The 20,594-nt window shown below is 52.3% G+C and overlaps 2 protein-coding genes across 3 annotated transcripts in view; both read left to right on the top strand.

Annotated features, from left to right (window-relative positions):
• Med26 (mediator complex subunit 26) overlaps positions 1-4,010 on the top strand; it is a 50,348-nt gene extending 46,338 nt beyond the window's left edge. The window contains exons 2-3 of the mRNA XM_032919507.1: positions 898-972; positions 1,408-4,010. Coding sequence (XP_032775398.1) covers positions 898-972; positions 1,408-3,027 — 1,695 coding nt within the window. The 3' untranslated portion in view covers positions 3,028-4,010. The remainder of the gene's footprint in view (positions 1-897; positions 973-1,407) is intronic.
• A 1,995-nt stretch (positions 4,011-6,005) lies between these two features.
• On the top strand, positions 6,006-18,907 carry Slc35e1 (solute carrier family 35 member E1). 2 transcript variants are annotated; one of them, XM_032919508.1, is made up of 6 exons: positions 6,006-6,500; positions 6,745-6,815; positions 8,972-9,109; positions 10,363-10,488; positions 14,718-14,963; positions 15,701-18,907. In XM_032919508.1, the coding sequence occupies exons 1-6, from the start codon at positions 6,080-6,082 to the stop codon at positions 15,926-15,928; spliced, it is 1,230 nt and encodes a 409-aa protein (XP_032775399.1). In that variant the 5' UTR covers positions 6,006-6,079; the 3' UTR covers positions 15,929-18,907. The 2 variants fall into 2 exon arrangements, with proteins under 2 accessions (XP_032775399.1, XP_032775400.1); XM_032919509.1 differs by lacking the exon at positions 8,972-9,109.
• The last annotated feature ends 1,687 nt before the right edge of the window (positions 18,908-20,594 follow it).

The following is a 20,594-nucleotide window of genomic DNA, read 5'->3' as shown; positions in this document are numbered from 1 at the left end:
GAGACTCTTCTTCAGACCTTCCCACTCGTGCTTTGCTTCTATGTTGCTGTGTTTGCCAGTGTGGCTGTGCTGCTGGGATGTCCAGTCATATCTAGCATAGCTTTTTGGTCCTACTGTTTCCAGAACAACAATCCTGGCACCTGCCCAGTGAGTCTGTTGTGATTAAAGAAAGAAGTCAGCGATGCTCTCTTGCTCTTCCCTTCCTGCTCCCACTTTCTCCCCATTCTCTTCCCCTCTCCCTCCATGTGCTTATGTCTGGCCTCTACTGCTTCTCTGCCTTTCTCTGCCTCTACTGCCCTCTTGACTCCCCTCCCCATGTGTCAGTGATGTGTGGAAGGGCTGGCAGTCGATCGTTAGCTTCTTGTCACCATGAAGCTCAGCACTAGTGCTGACACTTCTTGTTGTGCATAGAGCCTCTTAGTGTCTCTGGTCTTCTCTCATATGGCTTCATGGGGCTGCATGTTGCTCAGGTGGTGTTCCAGAGGCCCTCCTGGCCATGTGACATACAGATTTTATAATTTGTGACATCTTGCTTTGTTGAGTCTTTATGAAGACCTTGATACAGTCATCAGGTTGACTGGCTTATTGTTCCTATCTTTCCTTTCCTCTGAGGCTTTGTATGTGGTAAGTCCTCTAACCTAAGGGCCTCACAGCAGAGCTGTCTGTCAGACCAGGGGCAGGTCCCCTTTCATGAGCACCCTGATGGCAGTGAGTGTGTGTGTGTGTGTGTGTGTGTGTGTGTGTGTTGTGCACCTGCATGGATAATACTGAACCCTGGGAGAGTGTAATGGGAGTTTTGGTGGTGCCTGGTGCTGGCACCTTGCAGAGCCCTGGGTTGCTGGGTTTTCCATGGGAGCAGGCGAACCCCTGAGCTGATACATGGTTCTTTTTCTTCAGATCCGGAACATGGTGGCAGTATTGGAAGTGATCTCCAGTCTGGAGAGATATCCTATCACCAAAGAGGCACTGGAGGTGAGAGCCCTTGCCTGTACCCTGGGCGGAATGGGAGGTGAAGGTAGCCCCAGCCAACTTTTCTTCCTGTGGCTCTTACTGGACTTTCCAAGAGTGGAGGCTTCAAATCTCACAGCCGGGCTCCTTCCCACACTGTGCACACCTCATAGCCTTTGTTGACACAGCCTGAACTGTGCTTTAGACAACTGGTTAGTGGCCCTGTCCTCTCAGTGGGTAGCAGGTCTCAGGCTGTATATGTGCTCACCCAGGTACCCTGGCAGAGCAGCCTTGTGGCCTTGGTAGCACAGATTCTGCAGGTACGTGGAACCAGCCTCTTTTTAAGAAAGCTATCGGATTCTAGATCTAAAGATTCGTGCTGCCACAGAGTACTGGATATACCCAAGCTACTATCCAAGAAGCTGGCCCTCAATAAGTATGTCATTCTCTTGGTTGTAGGAGACACGACTAGGGAAACTCATCAACGACGTCCGCAAGAAAACCAAGAATGAGGAGCTGGCCAAGCGGGCCAAGAGGCTGCTGCGGAGCTGGCAGAAGCTCATCGAGCCCGTACACCAGAATGAAGTGGCACTACGGGCACTGGCGGGGGCTGCAGGCTCTGCCAATGGGGGTGCACACAACTGCCGGCCAGAGCTGGGAGTGGCTGGTGCACCCAAGAGCATCCATGACCTGAAGAATCGCAACGACATCCAAAGGCTCCCTGGGCAGCGGCTAGATAGGCTGGGCAGCCGTAAGCGCAGGGGGGACCAGCGTGACCTGGGCCACCCAGGGCCACCCCACAAAGTTTCCAAAGGCAGTCCTGACCCCCTGGTCCCCAATGCATCCCCTCTCCCCACCAATGGGATCAGCGGGAGCCCAGAGAGCTTACCCAGCCCCCTGGATGGGAGTGGGCACTTGGGCCCTGATGGCAGCCGTCTGGAGCTCAGCGAGAACGAGAAGCACAGCACCAAGATCCCCGTGAACGCCGTTCGGCCACGTCCCAGCTCCCCTGGTTTGGGCAAGCCCCCAGTTCCCTGCCTGCAGACCAAGGCTGCACAGTTGCAGCCACTGGACAGGGCGGATGAGCCCCCAGGCCCTCCCTATCCCAGGGGGTCCCCTCGCTGCTCCATCAGCCCCCGGAACTCACGGCACGAAGGCTCCTTTGCCCGGCATCGGAGCTCGTATATACCCAAGGGCCCAGTGTCCAGCCCTTCCCCCCGGCCCCAGCCATTGGACACCACACAGGTACCATCCCCACTCCCGCTGGCCCAGCCGCCCACGCCCCCTGTGCGGCGGCTGGACCTGCTGCCTAATGCTGAGAGCCCTGTGCACTGGCCAGAGCAGCCCGAGGGCCACCCACGGCTAACGGGGCCAGCCTGCAGGGCTGGATTGTCCCCAGATTCCTCCAAGGCGGACAGTGATGCTGCCTCTTCGGGTGGCTCGGACAGCAAAAAGAAAAAAAGGTACCGACCTCGAGACTACACAGTGAACTTGGATGGGCAGGTGGCTGATGCAGGCGTCAAGCCTGTGAGGTTAAAAGAGCGGAAGCTCACCTTTGACCCCATGACAAGACAGATCAGGCCTCTGACCCAGAAAGAGCCAGTTCGGGCTGACAGCCCCGTACCCACAGAGCAGCTGCCTAGGACAGAGCTGGAGCAGCAGGAGGCCAAGGCCAGCCTCCAGAGCCCTTTTGAGCAGACGAACTGGAAGGAGCTGTCGCGCAATGAGATCATACAGTCCTACCTGAGCCGCCAGAGCAGCCTGCTTTCATCCTCAGGCGCACAGACCCCAGGTGCACACCACTTTATGGCTGAGTACCTGAAGCAGGAGGAGAGCAGTCGGCAAGGGGCCCGGCAGCCCCATGTGCTGCTGCCACTGCCCACGCCAACTGACCTACCAGGGCTCACGCGGGAGGTCACCCAGGATGATCTGGACAGAATCCAGGCCCAGCAATGGCCGGGGGTTAACGGGTGTGAAGACACACAGGGTAATTGGTATGACTGGACACAATGTATATCGCTCGACCCTCATGGCGACGATGGGCGCTTGAACATTCTGCCTTATGTCTGCTTGGACTGAGCACCTGACCTGGCCACCATGTGCATTCCCACCTCGCAGGGATTAGGCTGGCCAGCTGGGAAGACGAGCATGAGGCTCGCTCTCCACCCTCCTTTTTTGAAATGCTGCTACCAGTTTACTAACGTTGCAAAGGAAGGGCCGCTCGGGGGAGGGGCAGATGGCTGAGGGAGTCTAGAACTCTATAGTAAGTCAGCTATGAAGCGTTATTCCCCCATCCCAGAAGAGGTGCAGAGCCATTCTTAAGCACCGAAGGAGGGACCTCAGTGGCAGGCAGGCACAGGAACCCTGTGGGAGAGGTTACCTTAACAGCAACAGACGCACATCTCATCTCTGCATCTCTTGCTCTTTGGCCATGGTGTCTCTGAGGCACGGGCCACTCTGGAGCCAGTGGGTTTTTTTTTGTTTGTTTGTTTTTGGTTTTGGTTTTGTTTTTTTTTTTTTTGTCCCCCTCGTGTTGTGTGCTGGAAGCTTCTCTGCTGTGGTGAACCCTGGCACTGTGTGGGTGGGCCAGCCTCACCCACACTGCACAGTCGTCCACCCATTTGTATATGGTTTCAGTTCAGTCCCAGTTCTTAAAGAAATGCTGCAGAAACTTAAGTTTTGTCGTTTATTTCATCCTCTTTTTCCCCTACCACCAGCCAAATGACTTTTCCTTCCCTTCTTTCCTTTTCTGCACAACTCTAGGAAATGCCATCTTTCTAGAGTCTTTATAACCCTACAAAGTTCCCGAGGGTGCTACTGGTGTGAGTTGCCCTGCTGGGCTAGGGGAGAGCCGTCTGTTTGCTGGAAACACTCATAACCATTCCTTTAGATTCGTTTGCCTTATGGTTGTCATAAACTCGATTTGCAAAAACAAGGAGCCTTAGTGAATGTACAGTACCTAGACTTCTGTGTTCACGCAGAAGGGAGCAACTTTGCTATTTGGTCCAGTAAGTGGACAACTTGTGATATAAATGTGGAAATAAAAACATTTGCACAAACCAGTTTTGGAATCATTTCTCATTTGCACATGAACAGCTAAATCTAGCCTTTACTAGATTCTACTATGGGGAAGTCACTGGAGCCCACAACCATACCTACTGGGCCAGACTAGGTGACATTCCTTTAGCTTTAATTTTGTAGCAGCAGGCCAGGGTCTGCCTCTACCTGCTTTTCATTGATTCATGGTCAACCCCATCCCCTGGGTCACCCACCTAGAATAGCCCCTGCTGCAGGCAGTATAGCTCCTCTTAGTGACATGGTGTGCACCTTCCCTGCCCACCAGTACTTTGCTGACATTGCATGACCCAGATGTACAGGACTACTTTCTGGCCTCAGCCCTGGGCTAGCAGCTGCAGGCAGGCTCGAGGCTGCCTCCATACCTGACAGGTGCCCACTAAGATGTCACCTCGTTATAAAGTAATGATCTAGCTTTCTCTTCTCCCTCAGTTAATAAGCCAAGATTGGGTTTCTAGTATTTTTTCACTCTTACTATCCATATCTGCTTAATTTCACAGATGAGTTAAGTTACTCATAAAACAGCTGCTTCATGGTTTGAGCCTTAGAACATACTTTCTGGTCTGATCAGTACCACAGCCAGCCCAGAATCAGTTTCAGAGCCAGTAGGAATTTCTGAGGTGTGTTGCAGAATGGCCCCACTCCCATTACAGGGCCATTTGAGGAGGTAAAACCCCAGCTGGGTGGCCCTGGGGCAGTGTTAACTCCTGAGCACAACTGTAGTGAAAAGGCTTCCAGAGTTGACCAGGCCCAAATCCAATAAGAGAGAAAAGCAACCACAACACATCAGTGGAGCCATCTCACACTGCTCTGTCCAAAGTTCTAGTTCGTCTGTGTCTAGTTTACGACAAAGGGTTGTACACCAAGTTGAAGGGGAGCTCAGTGTCCTGTCACCGGATTCTTAAGACTGACACCTGCTTTGGGACCAGGCCATTTACTACTCAGATCCCAACTCGCAGGAACTGCCACCTCTGTGCTGAGTATCCAGCAAATCCCAGAGTATACAAAGCCTACCCTCAAGAACAGGGTGAGTAGGTCGGCATGGTGCTCGGGAGGCAGAGGCAGGCAAACAGGAGTTGAGACCACTGAAATCTACAAATCGGGTCCAGGACAGCCAGGGATGTTACACAGAAAAATCTTAGCTCGAAAAACCAAAACAAAACACGGGTGAGGTGGAAAGACACCCCAGCATTCAAGGAGACACTGTAAAGGAGAATATTGAGGTCGGCGAGATGGCTCAGCAGATAAACGGGGCCAGAGTCAATTTGGTTCCCTGGGTGCACATGGTAGAATCAAGTCCTCTGACCTCCATATGTGTACACACACTCGTGTCCGCCTCCATAAATGAATACATTTTGAGGAATGAGACCAACTTTTCCCACAAACACTTAAAAGCACACGATCTTCAGAATCGACTTTTGTAGTCTAGGATCACGGTGCTGAAGTCTTGTCCTGCCTTTGTGTGTTTTGGCCAGCAGCCTCCGCCCGGCATCGTACGGGTCAGCAGAGCTCTTAAGACACTGTCGCAGGAGGCGCCTAGCCCTGGGTTTCGCTCGGTTGGTCTGTGAGGGGAAGGTGACACCTACCGCACCGCTTCCGAGGACCCGGCGTTGTCCAGAGGATTTACCACAATCGGTTTCTTTTTGTCCTAAAAGATTTTAGTCCTGTCTGCACCCCAGACACGTCGCTTCCACAGCCTCAGGTGGGAGGGGCCGCATCGCCCCGCACCTCTCACGGAGGTTCCCCCCAGTAACCAGAGAGCACGAAATACTCTGGGCGCATGCGCGGGAATCAAGGCCGGTCTTCCGGGTTCGGCCCCGCCCCCTTCCGGGAGGCGTTCAAGTGAGGGTGGAGCCCTTACCGAAGACGTGAGTACGGGCGCGTTGGCTGGCGCGCGACGATGACGCTCGGGGCGGTGGCCAATGGCGAGCGGCGATGACGCACAGGGCCAGCGACCAATGGTAAGCAGGTTTTGCCGGCGTGCCCGCCCAGGCTGCCCCGCCCCCGGCCCGGGTCCGGCGGTCGTCCGGCGCGAAGGGGCGGCCGCTGGGGCAGGATGGCGGCGGCGGCAGCTGCGGGTCCCGGCGCGGGCGCGGGGATCCCGGGCGCGAGTGGCGGCGGCGGGGCGCGCGAGGGTGCGCGGGTGGCGGCGCTGTGTCTACTATGGTACGCGCTGAGCGCGGGCGGTAACGTGGTCAACAAGGTGATTCTGAGCGCCTTCCCGTTCCCAGTCACCGTGTCTCTGTGCCACATCCTAGCGCTGTGCGCGGGGTTGCCGCCGCTACTGCGCGCCTGGCGCGTGCCGCCCGCGCCGCCCGTGTCGGGTCCCGGACCCGGCCCGCATCCGGCGTCCGGCCCGCTGCTGCCGCCGCGCTTCTATCCGCGTTACGTTCTGCCGCTTGCCTTTGGCAAGTACTTCGCGTCGGTGTCGGCGCATGTCAGCATTTGGAAGGTGCCGGTCTCCTACGCGCACACCGGTAGGTGCTGACGCGGCTGCGCGTTGTCTGGGACTTCGAAGTATGGGTACAAATGCGCGGGCCGTCTGACTGAGACCCCGCCAAGGCGCGGCGGATTCTCAGGTTGGAGAAGGTCTGAGGAGTTTACCGAGCCTAGCAGAATTGACTCTCCTATTGGGATCGGGTGGAAGCCTTACAGAAAGAAGGTCCGGCGTCGGTGTGCAGGTTGCCGGGACTGCCCACTGAATGCCTTTTTCTCTTGCAGTCAAGGCCACCATGCCCATCTGGGTGGTCCTCCTGTCCCGGATCATCATGAAGGAGAAACAGAGCACCAAGGTAACCCTGGCAGAAGCCCTGGGCTAGGCGGGATTCCTAACCGGGCTAGACAAGTTGATGACGTGGTTGGACAGTGGCATCCTCTGGCTTCCTGTCAAAAAAGGAAGTAAAGGTGTCAGCCTCCTGTGGCCTCACTAGTGTCCCGCACTCACCTTTCAGACAGCAGGTGTGTGAGTGCGCGAAGGGGAGATATCACCAACTAATCTCTTGCTTGTTGTCCCTGAGCTCCACATCCCTCTGGGGTCCACTGTTCTTTTCTGTTTTGATTCCCTCTCCGGGATTGCTTGTAGGTGATGTCTGTCTGGTTCCATTTTAGCAAGTCACCAAGAAACAAATTAAGTTGGGACAAGCTTTTCTTCTTTTATTTTTAAGTTTATTTACGTATGTATGTTGTACCTTGCCATGTGTATGAAAGTCAGAGGACAGCTTTCACCTTGTGGATACCTGGGATCAGATTCGAGTTGTCAGGCTTGGCCGTGATGATCTTGCCTGTTGAACCCGTCACCAGAAAAGAATGGTTGGTAGGGGTTGTCTGGAGCTGATGTGAGATGCTGGGCAAAGGGTGTTTGACCATGGCAGAATCTAGCCAGTTCGTAGAAACTAAAAACTACGAAGCCTGGCATGGTGACATGGGTCTGTCGTCCCAGCACTCTGCAGGCAGAGGCAGGAGGACCTCTGAGTTGGAGGCCAGCCTGGTCTACATGGTGAGTTCCAGGACTCCATAGAGAGACCCTGCCTCAAAATTAGTTAGTTAGTTAGTTAATTAATTGGAAGAAAGAAAGAGAAAGAGAAAACTGTTGTAGCTCATGTGGAGCCCTTACTAAGAACTCAAAGGTCACGGTGTGACCCCTGTTTTGAACCAAGGAACCTTGGGTTGTAGTTATCTGGATGTGGATCATATGCATTGCCCAGAGCTCAGAGCTGCCTAGAGAAGGTGCCAGGCCAGGGTATTTTCTGGCCTGGGGCTAAAGATGAAGAATCAGACTTGCTGTGTCCTATGCAGTGGGGCTGCCAATGTTCAGCTGGAAGGTATCTCACTGTGTACAAGTGCTCCCTGTGTGCTATAATTGATGCACCTGGATCAGTGCAGAAACTGGGCCACCTCTGGCTGAGTTTTGTCCTCAGGCCCGACTTTATCCTGGTGAGCCCTGTCTGCACTCCGTGCCAGGTGATATTAGATAGGACTAGCCTCCTGGGGAGTCAGGGTTGCTGGGGAGGCATCCAGGTGTGTCACCTGATAGCACACCTTGTGTTTATCAGTTTTCCTGGTCACTGGGGACATCGTACCTAGCTCAGGGCCTCACAAGTGCAGGATCTGAAGATTGTTCCTCTTGGGCAGAGACCTGCCCTGCAAGGCAGATACGTCAGGCCAGGGAATCCCTGCTCTCAGGGGAAGACATAGGACAAGGAGTCCTACACTGGGCTATGGCCAGGAGTGCAGGGCCAGGAATTCAAGTTCCAGCAGCCACTGCCCTTTTGCTCCTGAACGCTGCTTTGTTTCTATGTTTATTGTTTTGTGGGTACACATGGAGCCAGAGGACAACTTGCACAGGTTGGTTCTCTCTTTCTACCAAGGAGTCCTGGAGATTGAACTTAGTCAGTTTTGAAGGACTTTCCAGCTGACTCAACTAACTGCTTGTTTTTGATACAAATGTCACTGTGTAGTCCAGGCTGACCTAAGACTGGAAAGCCTCTTGGGTTTTTGCCTAGTTAGGTTTTGTTTGGTTGGGTTTGTTAGTTTGTTTGATACAGGATTTGAAATCATTCTGGCCGGCCTCAGCCTTTTTTCATTTATTTATTTATTCCCCTGTGTACATGTCTGTCTGTCAGTATCTGTGTCTGTGTGTGGTGTTATAGGATAGCTGTGGGAGTCAGCTCTCTCCTTCCACCATGTGGGTCCCAGGCATCAAGCTCTGGTCGTCAGGCTTAGTGGCTTTTAGTTTTCAGCCGTCTCAGCAGCCCCAGACTCTTAGTAGTCCTCCTGCCTCAGCTTTCTGAGTGCCAGGGTGCCGGGCATGCTATACCATGTGAGGTGCAGGCAGCATTTTCCAGGGTAGAAGGTGGGGTCCCCAGGCAGGGTACAGGGCCCTGAGCTCTCCTGCAGTTCTGAATGGTGGGTAGCCCCCACCCACCTGAGCTCCTCTGACCTCCTGCAGGTATACCTGTCACTGGTCCCCATCATCAGCGGAGTCCTGCTAGCCACTGTCACAGAGCTGTCCTTCGACGTGTGGGGGCTGGTCAGCGCCCTGGCAGCCACGCTATGCTTCTCCCTTCAGAACATCTTCTCCAAAAAGGTGTGTTGGCCCTGTCCCTGGCGCAGGTCGCCTGAGGGCGGTGGCTTCAGGCAGACTGATCAGAGCAGACCCTCCTATGCCTACTGTCTGCCTGGGTCTCTGTCCCTTGTTTTGTTTTGAAAGCTAACCCTCAACCTAACCTGCTCTTCTATCTCCTGTTCCTTTTCTTTTCTGTTTTCTTGCTTCATTTTGTTTATATTTGTTGTGTGTGTATACAAGGGCACCTGTCATGGCCTCAGTGTGGTGGTCAGAGAACAACTTACAGGAATCATGTGGGACCTGAACTGAGGTCATCAGGCTTGGTGGAAAGTCTTTACAGGACTTTACCCACTGGCCCATCTCACTGGCTCCTCCACATCATCCCTCACTAAATCTGGAACCCAACTCTTTCTTGTCCCATGATCCCCCTGGATCTGCCCGCTGTCCCCGCCACTAAGTGCTTGCGTTACAAATGTGATACCATGGCCAGCTTCTGGGGGGGTCCTTGTGCCTCCTTTCCCTTCCCAGGGTCCTGTGTGTGCCCTTGCGCTGAGCTGTGCTCACTGGCCCTGTCTTGTCTGGCCATGCACATTGGCTGTTGCCGTGTGGTGTTAACCTCACTGCAGAGCTCTCAGTCATGACTAAGGCTCAACACCACCTCAGTACTGTGGGTCTGCTTGTTGGCAATGTGGCTTGTTTCCACTTGTCATAAGAAATACATTTTCTGCATTTCTTATGACATGTTGCTGAGCATCCTGTTGACTGGGGCATCTCCCTCTGTTAGGCCTGAAGTCCATGGTTTGGGGTAGGATCTATTTCTGGCTTTTGACTGGCATTGCCTGGTAGTGCTCAGACAGGCTAAACTAATCTAGATTCTATTCACAGGGATTTCAGCCAGGTATGAGGCACCTGCCTGTCATGAGCTTATTTGGGATGAAAATGGGTTTGTTCTGAGTGCCAGGCCAGCCTGGAGTACAGAGCAAGACCCTATCCCAAAGACAGATGCAAAAAAAAGAGCGGGGTTGGGGTTTCATAGTACCTGGGTCACATATACCCTCCCTGGCAGGTTACTGGGTTGGTTCTGGTCTTTCTCTCTCAGCTTCTTACCCATAGGACAGAGTCCTGTGTCTAGGCATGGCTGTGTGTCCTTTATATGCAAGCTAGCTGATCTGATGCCTGAGCTCAGGTGTCGGTTCCAGTCTCAGGTCGGGAACTGGAAACCCAGGCCTTAATGCTGGAGTGTCAACAGCTCTAACAAGGCGCTCTCCCCTCAGGTGTTGAGGGACTCCAGGATCCACCACCTGCGGCTGCTCAACATCCTGGGCTGCCACGCCGTGTTTTTCATGATCCCCACGTGGGTTCTGGTGGACCTCTCCACCTTCCTGGTCAGCAGTGACCTGGTGAGTTGGGACTGCTGAGAACGTGAGTGTGCCTTTGTCAGCTTCTTCAGCGTGTGCTCGGTTGGAAGCTGCAGCCCTCCTGTCCATCCTGAGGCATTGCTTGGGCATCTGTGCTAGTCTGTTTTCTGTTCCTGTAACAGAGTACCTGAGGTGTGAGTCCTGACCTGAGTCTTAAGAGAATAGGAATCTTTAGCTCTCAGCTATGGAGACCGAATGTCCAGCACGGAGTGGGCTCTTCCTGTCATACCACGTGACAGTGATAGGAGCCTACGTGGAGGGAGAAGACGGTCTCTGAATATCAGCCTGACTGTACCAGTCAGCTTTTAGGCACTATGCCGGAGTGCCTGAGGTTATTGGTTTGGGGAGAGGAAATGTTTATCTTGGCTCAGGATTTCCGTCTGTGTGTGCTTGGCCCTGATGCCTTGGGTCTGTGGTAGGAGCACATAGGTGACAATGTCTCTGTGAAGACTGGTGGAGCAGCTGTCTATAATAGAGCTTCATTTCAGCATTTAGTCTCCTTAATTCACAATATGAATATAAGTAGGTGGGCTAAAACCCTAAATCCTGTGAGCAGCTATAGGAACTCAAGCTCTGGGAAAAAGAGGCCGAACCCCTGCAGTCTTATACACAAGCACCTTACCCCCCCAGTACATGCACACACTTGCACATCCATGTGCGCATACTCAGGAGCACACACAGACACACACAGGCACGCATGCTCTTACTAGTGTAGTGCTGGTCAGTCTGGATCTAACTGTCCTCCAGGGCCTATGTGTGTGGCCCCCTCTAAAAGTTGTTGAAGGTGGTGGGACCTGGAGGAGGTACAACTTGGTAGGAGGAAGTAAGGACTTGGGACATGTCCTTGGAGGGGACCTCTCTCTTCCTGTTTTACTCTGCCTCTGCTTCCTGTTGATGAAGTCACCTCTGCTAAAAGAGCTTTTTGCCAAAGCCAATAGGTTTGAACCATATGGTCCTGAACTGTATCTCCAGAATTGTGATTTAGGGCTAGCTATGACAGGACAACGCTTACCCTGACCCCACAAGGTCCAAGCTCCACCCAGCACTACAAGATGAGAGTCAGGAAATCAGTCATTGGCTACATAGCAAGTTTGAAGACAGCCTGGGCTACATGAGACCCTGTCTCAAAGGGAAATCCAGGAACCAGCTAGTGGGACCTGTAAGCACAGTAACCCAGAGGCTGGATGGAGCCACTCGGTAGTAAGCACTCAGAATAAAGACTGTTCTCCATGGTGCTAGAGTTTGAAGCCTGGAAACCTCAGCATTCCATACAGAATTCACCCTGTGTCTTCTGCCATGTTGGTCCTGGGCAAATTACAGGGACCAGGAGACAGATCAGCAGGTGCAGGTGCTTGCTATGCAAGCCTGAAGACCTCTCCATCCGTAGGACCCACATAATAGGCAGAGCCGATTTCTGCTGGTGTCTGCTGACCTCCTCAGGCCCCTGGGTGCCCTCACAGATACTCAGACACAATGATGTTTTAAAACACAGAAGTGGTGGTGTGCACCTGTCACCCCAGCACTTGGGGATACAGAGAGGAAGATTAAGAGCTTAAGGTCATCCTTAGCTAAATAGACCAGCCTGGGTCACATGAGTCAGAGAGAGAGAGAGAGAGAGACAGAGACAGAGACAGAGACAGAGACACAGAGAGAGAGACACAGAGAGAGACACAGAGAGAGAGTGTGTGTGTGTGTGTGTGTGTGTGTATTTTGGACCCTTCTCCCTTAAACCCTCTGTGCTGAGCCACCCTCCTCGTTGCAGCTCCCATCCATTATCACAGCAAGCTCCAGCTGAACAATGCAGAGATCAGATGGGAACCCAGCCCCAGGGGCACATCCACATCACAGCTCCTGCATCCGAGGCTCGGGGATCACCTGCACAGAGGCAACAGGGAGATTTAAGAGCCAGACTAGCAGGAAGTCTGCTGTGAAACAGCCTCCCTAGAAATGGCTTCCGAAACAAGACAGGAACCAGGTCAATGTGAATGGACACGTTAACATGAGAGGAAGAAGACCGCACAGGGCTCACCCTAGACATGGAACTACAGGCAATGAAGGACAGCTGAAGAGGGAGAGCCTCTCCCAGGGCTGGGGACACACAAACAACAGAAACAGGCTCAGCAGGCTGTAGCCATGTGTGTGAGCTGGTCACAGGCGTACATACGTAACAGCAATAAAGGGCTGTCAACTTAGGGGTATATCAGAGGGGCTGGAGGAAGGAAGCGGACAGGAGTGAAGCAGTTTCATTTCAATTGGAAACATTTCTCAAAAGGAAAAATCAGATGGAAATCCTAGAATGGCAACAAGGCCTGTGAGTGACTGCGGCCTGTGGCCATAACAGTGCAGAATCAGCAACTTGAAGGTCGGTCGGTAGAGACTGTCAAGTGCATTGTGGTGCCATGGCTCAGCAGTGACCAGGAAGATTGAGATGAGAGGAGCCTGGCTGCATATTGAGACTCCATATGAGCCTATGTGTGAGAATTTACAGCAACCCTGTTAGCTGGACTGGGAACAGCCTCTAACAAATGAAGAAAAGTTGGTTAGGCAGGTCACTGTAAGCTTCTTCTATGAAGCTGAAGTCTTTTGCCAGATCAGGGCTCCTGGGAGCAGAGCAGCATCCCAGGTGACCCCAGCCAGCTCCTGTCTAGCACCTTGGGGCTCTAACTTAGATAGGGCAATCCCCATCCCCTAGGAAGCACTGGGGTGCTTTATTACAGGAACAGAAAGTACGCCCAATTTCTGCTCTGCAGTTTTCTTTCCCTTCCCTTTGGGGTGTGGGTGTGGGTGTGGACCAGCAGTGTGTCTCTTGTGCTATGCAGGTAGAGAAGAGAATCCATCCTCCTGCATCTCGCTCAGTAGCTGCACCTTGTCTTTCTGAAGTAGGATCTCACTGATTGGCTAGGATGGCTGCCAAGCCCTCATGATCTGCCAGTTTCTGTCACCTGAGCTTCCTGCCTCTAGCAGTGAGGCTCTGCATACATGCAGCTCTGCCCACGGTTCTTTTCGCATGGATGCTAGGGCTTGGAACTGGGGCACTTTACCAGCCTCACCTTGGTGCTTCTAAGACAGGGCCCGTGTCCTGTATTAGGTAGCCTAGGGTCTTGAGACTCCTGATCCCCCGCCTGAGTATGGAATATGCATGTACCCACCACACTGGGATTGGAAGCTCAGTATGATTTGGTGGGTTCTGTGGGCCATCCATTTGAGTCTTCCTCCCAAGACCCTTCCCTTGGTGGCAGCTGACATGCCTGCTAACCACCGTGTCCAGCACGGAGCCAGCTGGGACCTGTGGCCCCACAGGATGGCCAAGGACTGGCAGGAGTCCAGGAGGGTGAGTGTAAGATCCTGAGGAAGCTGATGCCCAGGGCCTTCCAGTGTCCCAGTGTCCCCGGGTTCTTCCTGAGGATGGGTGTGCTCTGGGGCTGTGTTCTACTCTCTAGAAGCCCTGCCCACCACTGACACCTCTCAGGGAAGGTGGCAGTAGTTGATAATGTTACTCAGATCCTTGGGTTTGTCTGGTTTGATGCTTTCACTTCTGTTTTGTGTGGGGTTTGGGGCTGAGATCCACGGCTGCATGCATGCTCAGAATTTTCCACCACTGAGCTGTGAGGACAGTTTAGATAGACACTATGAGGCAGGGGTGGGATCCCTGTAGCACACTGTACCCTGCCACACACATACAATTTTGATGGCCCTTTTAAGAAAAATTATTAAATATTATGTTTGGGTGTTTTGCCTGTATGTATGTCCACATGCAACATGTGTGCCTGTGTTCCCTCAAAAGTCAGAAGAAGCCATTGGATCCCCTGGGACTGATTACAGATGATTATGATCTGCCATGTGGTGCTGGGCATCTAAGCCAGTCCTCTGGGAGAGCAGCCAGTGCTTCTAACTGCTGCCATCTCTGCAGCCCTTTGGTGGCTGGTTTTGCATCTCTCACTTGAGAGATGGTACTCGACCACTGCACCATGCAGTGGGGTAGTCAGGCCAGTTAGAGGTCATGTGTGTAAAGCCCCATGTGAACTGCTGAAATGGCTCTGAGGATAAAGGTTCCTGTTGCCAAACTTGTTGCTCATCAGTTTGAGGCCAGACAAAATAGTCTCTACGTGAGACTATTTAAAAAAAGAATTAACCACCTGCTGCCCATGGTAACAGTGCCTAAATATAAATGTGCCTCCCCCCCCACTGACGCTTCCTGTCTGTTTCCACAGGCCTATGTGTCTCAGTGGCCCTGGACACTGCTGCTTTTGGTGGTTAGTGGCTTCTGCAACTTTGCACAGAATGTCATTGCCTTCAGCATTCTCAACCTAATCAGCCCACTTAGCTACTCAGTGGCCAATGCCACCAAGAGGATCATGGTCATCGCTGTGTCCCTCATCATGCTGCGCAACCCAGTGACCAGCACCAATGTGCTGGGCATGATGACCGCCATTCTGGGTGTCTTCCTGTACAACAAGGTGAGCATTGGGTGCCACTGCCCCCCAGCAGGCACAGCCTCAGGGAGGGACAAGGAGCCAAGGGAATGAGAGGGTTGGGGCTTCTGGCTGTAGGTTCCAGAGGTACCTTACAGGGTGAGTTGGTTGTGTGTGGTAGACAGAAGAATATGGCAGCAGGATCCTAAGCATAGTCTACTCTAGAACTCACTATCTTCCAGCCTCTACACCCTGATCTGTAGGGTCACGGGGCAGGACCAGAAGCCTTCTTTGTGTCTTACTGGTTTTGGAACAGTCTTGTGTAGCCCAGAGTGGCCTTCAGATTCTGACCCCTGTTCCACCTCCCTCAGAGTGGAATGACAAGTGTCTGTACTTAGATCTGTACCCTGATTTATGTAGTGCTGGAGATGGAGCCTAGAACATAAGTCTTTTTTTTTTCTTTTTTTCTTTCTTTTTTTCGGAGCTGGGGACCGAACCCAGGGCCTTGCACTTGCTAGGCAAGCACTCTACCACTGAGCTAAATCCCCAACCCCGAGCGTAAGTCTTATACAGTGTTCTACCACAAGAGCACCCCTAGTCCTTGGTTTTCATTCATTCATTCATTCTTATTTGTTTCAGTTTGGTTTTTAAAGTCTCATGTAGCCTAAGATAGCGTCAGACTTACGACATAGCTAGCCTGGTAGTCCTGCCCTTCCTGCCTCTGGGATGGTATGTCCTCCTCACCCAAAGTTCCCTGTGCTTTCATTGTTCTCTTCACACAGACCAAGTATGATGCGAACCAGCAGGCCCGGCGCCATCTCCTTCCTGTCTCCACGTCAGACTTAAGCAGCAGAGAGCACTTGCGGAGCCCGATGGAAAAGCCCCACAATGGTGCACTGTTCCCCCAGCAGGGTGACTTCCAGTACCGCAATATCCTCCTCACGGACCACTTCCAGTACAGCCGCCAGGGCCACCCAAACTCCTATGCTCTCAGCCGACATGATGTCTAGGCCAGGTCAGGCCTCCTGCACCACCTTCTTAAGCCCAGCAGCTTCAGAATATTCTGGCAGCCTGACTGAGCATGTGACACATGACAGGCCATCAGGGGAGCTCTGGGTCCTGGCCCCTGATGGGCTGCAGGACGTAACCTTAGTATGGACAGCTGCAAGCTCTGGGCAGAAAAAAAGAGCCACAGAGAGACCTGGTTTGCCTCCAGCGAGAGGCTGCTCTGTATTCGTGCACAGGGTCGCTCCTGGCGTATTTCAGAGGTCTGGTCTGAACTTCTGGTGACAGTAGGGACACTCTGTGGAACTGCTATCTCTGTGACTACAATCGTGAAAGCTAACAGGAGGTGGCATCTGGGGCTCATGGAAAGGACAGCAGGTCTATAGCCCAAAGGGATGGAGGGCTGACATGGGTGGCATTACCTGTCCCCAACAATGCTACAGAGTTCCAGAATGCCCCAAGGCAGTTGGCCACTTGCAACTAGTACTGCCCAGGGCCAAACCTACAGTGACCATCAGCTCATCAGCTGTGACCTTCTGCTTTGTGAGTGCCAAAGTAGGACACAGCCCTTGGCCTCGGGGGTACCTTGGACTCTAGAGGAGCTGTTTGGCTGCCCCACCCTTCTGATGGCACAGAAGGCCAAGTGGTGGCGATGACAGTTTCCTCAGAACCTAAGTTTCTCTGGGGGACATTCGTCAGTCATGCACTATGCCATGGCTAGTCAGCGGGAGGGAACCATGTTGACTCACTTTAAAATAGGGGATATTTGTTGCTAGAGCCAGTCCCTCCCAGCTCAATGGTGGCAGCCACAGGAGCAGGAGGAGGTATCCACGCTCCAAGTAGAGTGTTGCTTGTCAGTGAGGAGACCACATGTGTGCTAGAATTTGAACTGAGGCCCAGTAAATGGGACACCAGGAAGGCCTTGGTTTTTTTAGTGAAGAATCACTTTGAGGCTGGGTTGGTAGAGTGCCTGCCTAGAGTGAGTGGGTATTCACAGAATACCACATAGTGGTACAGGCCTGCCATCCTAGCACTCTAGAAGCAGATGCAGGAGGATCTGGAGGACAACGTCCTCATCTACCTAGTAAGTTCCAGAACAGCCTGGGCTACAATGAAAGCCTGTCTCAGGAAAATGATCAGTGTAGGAACCTGTCTTAGTGGTACACATCTAAGGGCTGAGTCAGGAAGATGGCCATGAGTTTGAAGTCAGTCTAGGCTACATAATGAGGCTTTCTCTGAAAAGCACAGTTTAGGGGTTCATCCTGGCAGCCTAGGTACTTAGGTACTCATGAAGCAGAAGCAGCAGGCTTTCCCAAGCCTGTGAGCATAAGTGTGACAATTCAAGGAAAACCTGCTGGCAAGCAGAAGTGTAGGTTGAAGAGGCATCAGGCTCAGCTGGGGGTATCAGTGGGTCTCAGGGTTTTTGGTTTTGAGACAGGGTCTCATAATACAGACCAGGCTGGCCTTGAACTCATGGGACATACCTGTCTGCAACCCGAGTGCTCAGATTCTTTAAAAGCATGGGCACCACAGCCAGATGGAGTCCTCCTCACTAAGCCTCCCAGGTTGACCTTTGATTCTTAGCATTTGTGCCTCCTCCATTGCTAAGAACTGAAATGACAGTCATGGCACCTCAGTCCTTAACTTGTGATTCTTTGCGTCCCTCAGCTTTTGATTACTTGGGAGTTTTTATATTGAAGGTTAGTTTATTACCTTAGCCTCCTGCTTGCCCGAGACTCGGCAACCCCAGCCTCGGGACAGTCCCATCTGCCTCGCTTACTGGTTTTCAGATGTTCAGCCCCCCACTGAAGAGTGGGAGGAGGACCTTCGTAAGGTAGTCTGTTGGGTTTTCCTCACGGGGGAAACTTGGCTTGACACACCTGGCACTGCAGAGGTCTCCGTGGGTGATCTGGACTCAGAATGAATTATGTCTTTTTGGATTACCAAGATGTTCCTGTAATTTGTGTATTAATGTATTTTTCTTTTTCCAGGGAGCAAAAAGGCCTGTCTTACTTTTCTTAATGGTTTATAAATTAATAAATGGGATATACTTAGTTCTGTTCATAGGCTCGCAGCAAGTGTGAACCCTGGAATGGATGAGACAATTAGGGTAGGCCAGATTCTCAGATCAAAAGACAAACAGCTGGGGCGACAGCTCTGGCTATGGTGCTTACCTGCGTGCATGAAGTCCTGGCCACCCTCAGCACCACATGAAGGAGTGTGGCACATCTGTCACCCAAATACTCAGGAGGCTGGGGCAGTTAGGATCAAGTTCAGTGTAGAATCTGGCTACATAGTGAACTGGAAGCCAGCCTGGGCTATATGAGAGAAACAACAAACAAAACATACTTGACATACAGCTTACCTCTGTCCACTCAAAGTCCCATTCGCCCTACTCCTGTCTTACCAGCCCTACCCCACTAGATTCACCTCTCCAGTCCACCTATGCTGCGGTTGATTATAGAATTTATGTTGCTGTCCCCACATACCCTTAGCCAAAATACTGATCCTGACCTACCCAGCTCCTTCATTTTACAGAAGAGGAAACTGAGGCTTAGAGTTGTGAATATCTGTCCATTATTAGAGCACTTGGGGCTTTTATTTCTTTGTGACAGTATCTGCCTATTTAGCCCAGGCTGGGCACAGTAGAAGACGCTCCTCCAGCCTTGGCCTGCGTGCCTAGAGGAGCCGCCATACCCAGCACGTTATTTTGTCATTTATTCTAGGGAAACCCAAAACTCCCTTGAGAGAGGCGGCAGATGAAGGGAAGTACTTGAGACTTGATTTCTCTGTGTGTTGGGAGGATTACGAGCAGTGGGCTCTTCATGGCCAGACCCCAAGCCCCCAAACCTCAGGTCTGAAACAGGAAACCTGCCGCGCTCTTGCTTTCCATTGTTATCATCCTGAGGATCCTGTGTCAGACTGTACTACGGGAGTAGTGTTCCTGGTTGGCATTTACCAAAAATAAATGGTGGTCTCCAGGGGCTTGAGTTTGGTTCTGGTTTGTCAGGGTCTTGTTCTATGTTCCCAGCAGTACAACCCACAAGGAGTAAAAGACTGAAAATCCCGGGCTGGGAGGACGGCTTGGTCAGCTATTTCTGGCAGGTATGGTAACCAGAGTCGGGATCCCCAGGACCCACAAAAAAGCTGGGCAGATCCAGCTCCACCTGCCACCCTAGTGGGAGAATCGGGTAAGGGTCCCAGGATCATGGGCAAGGGCTGGCTGCTGGCCAGGTACAGAGTGAACCCTGCCTTGTGTATGCGGCGGAGGGCCAGTGAGATGCTAAGTATGTAAAGGCAATTACTGCTGAGCCTGGCAATGTGAGTTCAGCTTCTGGAGCCCACCTGGTAGGAAAGAACCGACTTCTTTAAGTTGTCCCCCGCCCTCCACACTTTTGCTGTGGCATGCACACACCTATACAGAAATACCCTAAATAAGTATCTTAAAATTTTCAGTGTGCTGGGCATGGCACCACACACCTTTGGTCCCAGCACTCAGGAGGCAGAGGCAAGAGGATCTCTGAGTTTGAGGCCAGCCTGGTCTACAGAGTGAGTTCAAGGACGGCCAGGGCTGCACAGAGAAACCCTGTCTCAAAAAGCCAAAAGAAAAGAAAAATATAAGTGTGTGTAGAGCAGTTAAGGAAGAGCCTGATGACTGGATGCTGACCTCCAGCCTCTGCATGCACATGCATGCTCCTATAGATGTATATGGGTACCCACACACATAAACAAACAGGTGTCTGCACACGTATATAGACCACATATATATGCAAGGCAAAAAGTGTTTCTGCCTGCCTTTATTTTCATGCCTGTATGTCTAACAAGCTTTGTGTTTGCCTGCATGTTTGTCAGCTTTCATGTGTATACACACATGTGCATAAATGTTCACGTGTAAGTTTATTGCTGCTGAGGCTCCTGGAGCACCTCTATGGCTTACGCTGGCTTATGCTGCACCAGGATTCAGTTCCTACAAGACGCCAGGTCCAGCTACTCCTCAAGGGCAGTCAGGGCACCCATTTCCTTATCTAACCTCCTCTGCAGCCCAGGCTGACCTCTATTGATCCTCTTCCTCAGCCTCAGGAGGCTGGGCCAGTGAGCCCCATGGCTCTTCCTACTTCTGCCTCTCCCGCTCTAAGATTAACCACCCCTGGCTTTTTATGTGGGTGCTGAAGACTTGAACTCAGGGCCTCATGCTTTTGTAGCAAGCACTTTACCCACTGAGTCAGACCTCTAGTTAGGGGACAACAGGCACCTGTACATGGATGTGGAGGCAAGAGGTTGGCCTCAAGTGTCCTTGGGTACCGATAGGTCTCCCATCTTACTTTTTGAGGCAGGGTTACTTACTGAACCTGGAGCGCAAAGATTTGTAGCTCCAGTGGATGTGAGGCCAGCAAGCCCCAGTCATTCAGTCTCAGCTCCCACAGCACAGACGTAACAGTCAAGAGCCACTTCTAGCTTCAGTGGGTTTGGGGCAGAATCCAACTCAGGGCCTCATGCTCGTTTCCACAGCAAATGCTCTTAGCCACGCAGCCCAGCCTGACCCTTTTCGTTGTTAACCATTTATTTAGTGTATGGGGGTCAGGGAGGGTTAAGCATGCTACGGTGCATGTGTGGTGGTCAGAAGGCTATCTGTAGGAGCCAGTTCTCCCACTGTATGAGTCTCGAGTCACC

Source organism: Rattus rattus, chromosome 13 (assembly GCF_011064425.1).
Source record: "Rattus rattus isolate New Zealand chromosome 13, Rrattus_CSIRO_v1, whole genome shotgun sequence".
Classification (NCBI taxonomy): domain Eukaryota; kingdom Metazoa; phylum Chordata; class Mammalia; order Rodentia; family Muridae; genus Rattus; species Rattus rattus.
Note: the sequence above shows the minus strand (reverse complement) of the source record. Positions and strands in the feature narration are given on the sequence as shown.

Excerpts from the sequence above, each read along its gene's own strand:
- Slc35e1 (XM_032919508.1), top strand. The coding sequence starts at position 6,080 with ATGGCGGCGGCGGCAGCTGCGGGTCCCGGCGCGGGCGCGGGGATCCCG. Across the intron at positions 10,489-14,717 it reads TCCTGGTCAGCAGTGACCTG|GCCTATGTGTCTCAGTGGCC; the intron begins GTGAGTTGGGAC and ends CTGTTTCCACAG. Across the intron at positions 14,964-15,700 it reads GTGTCTTCCTGTACAACAAG|ACCAAGTATGATGCGAACCA; the intron begins GTGAGCATTGGG and ends CTCTTCACACAG.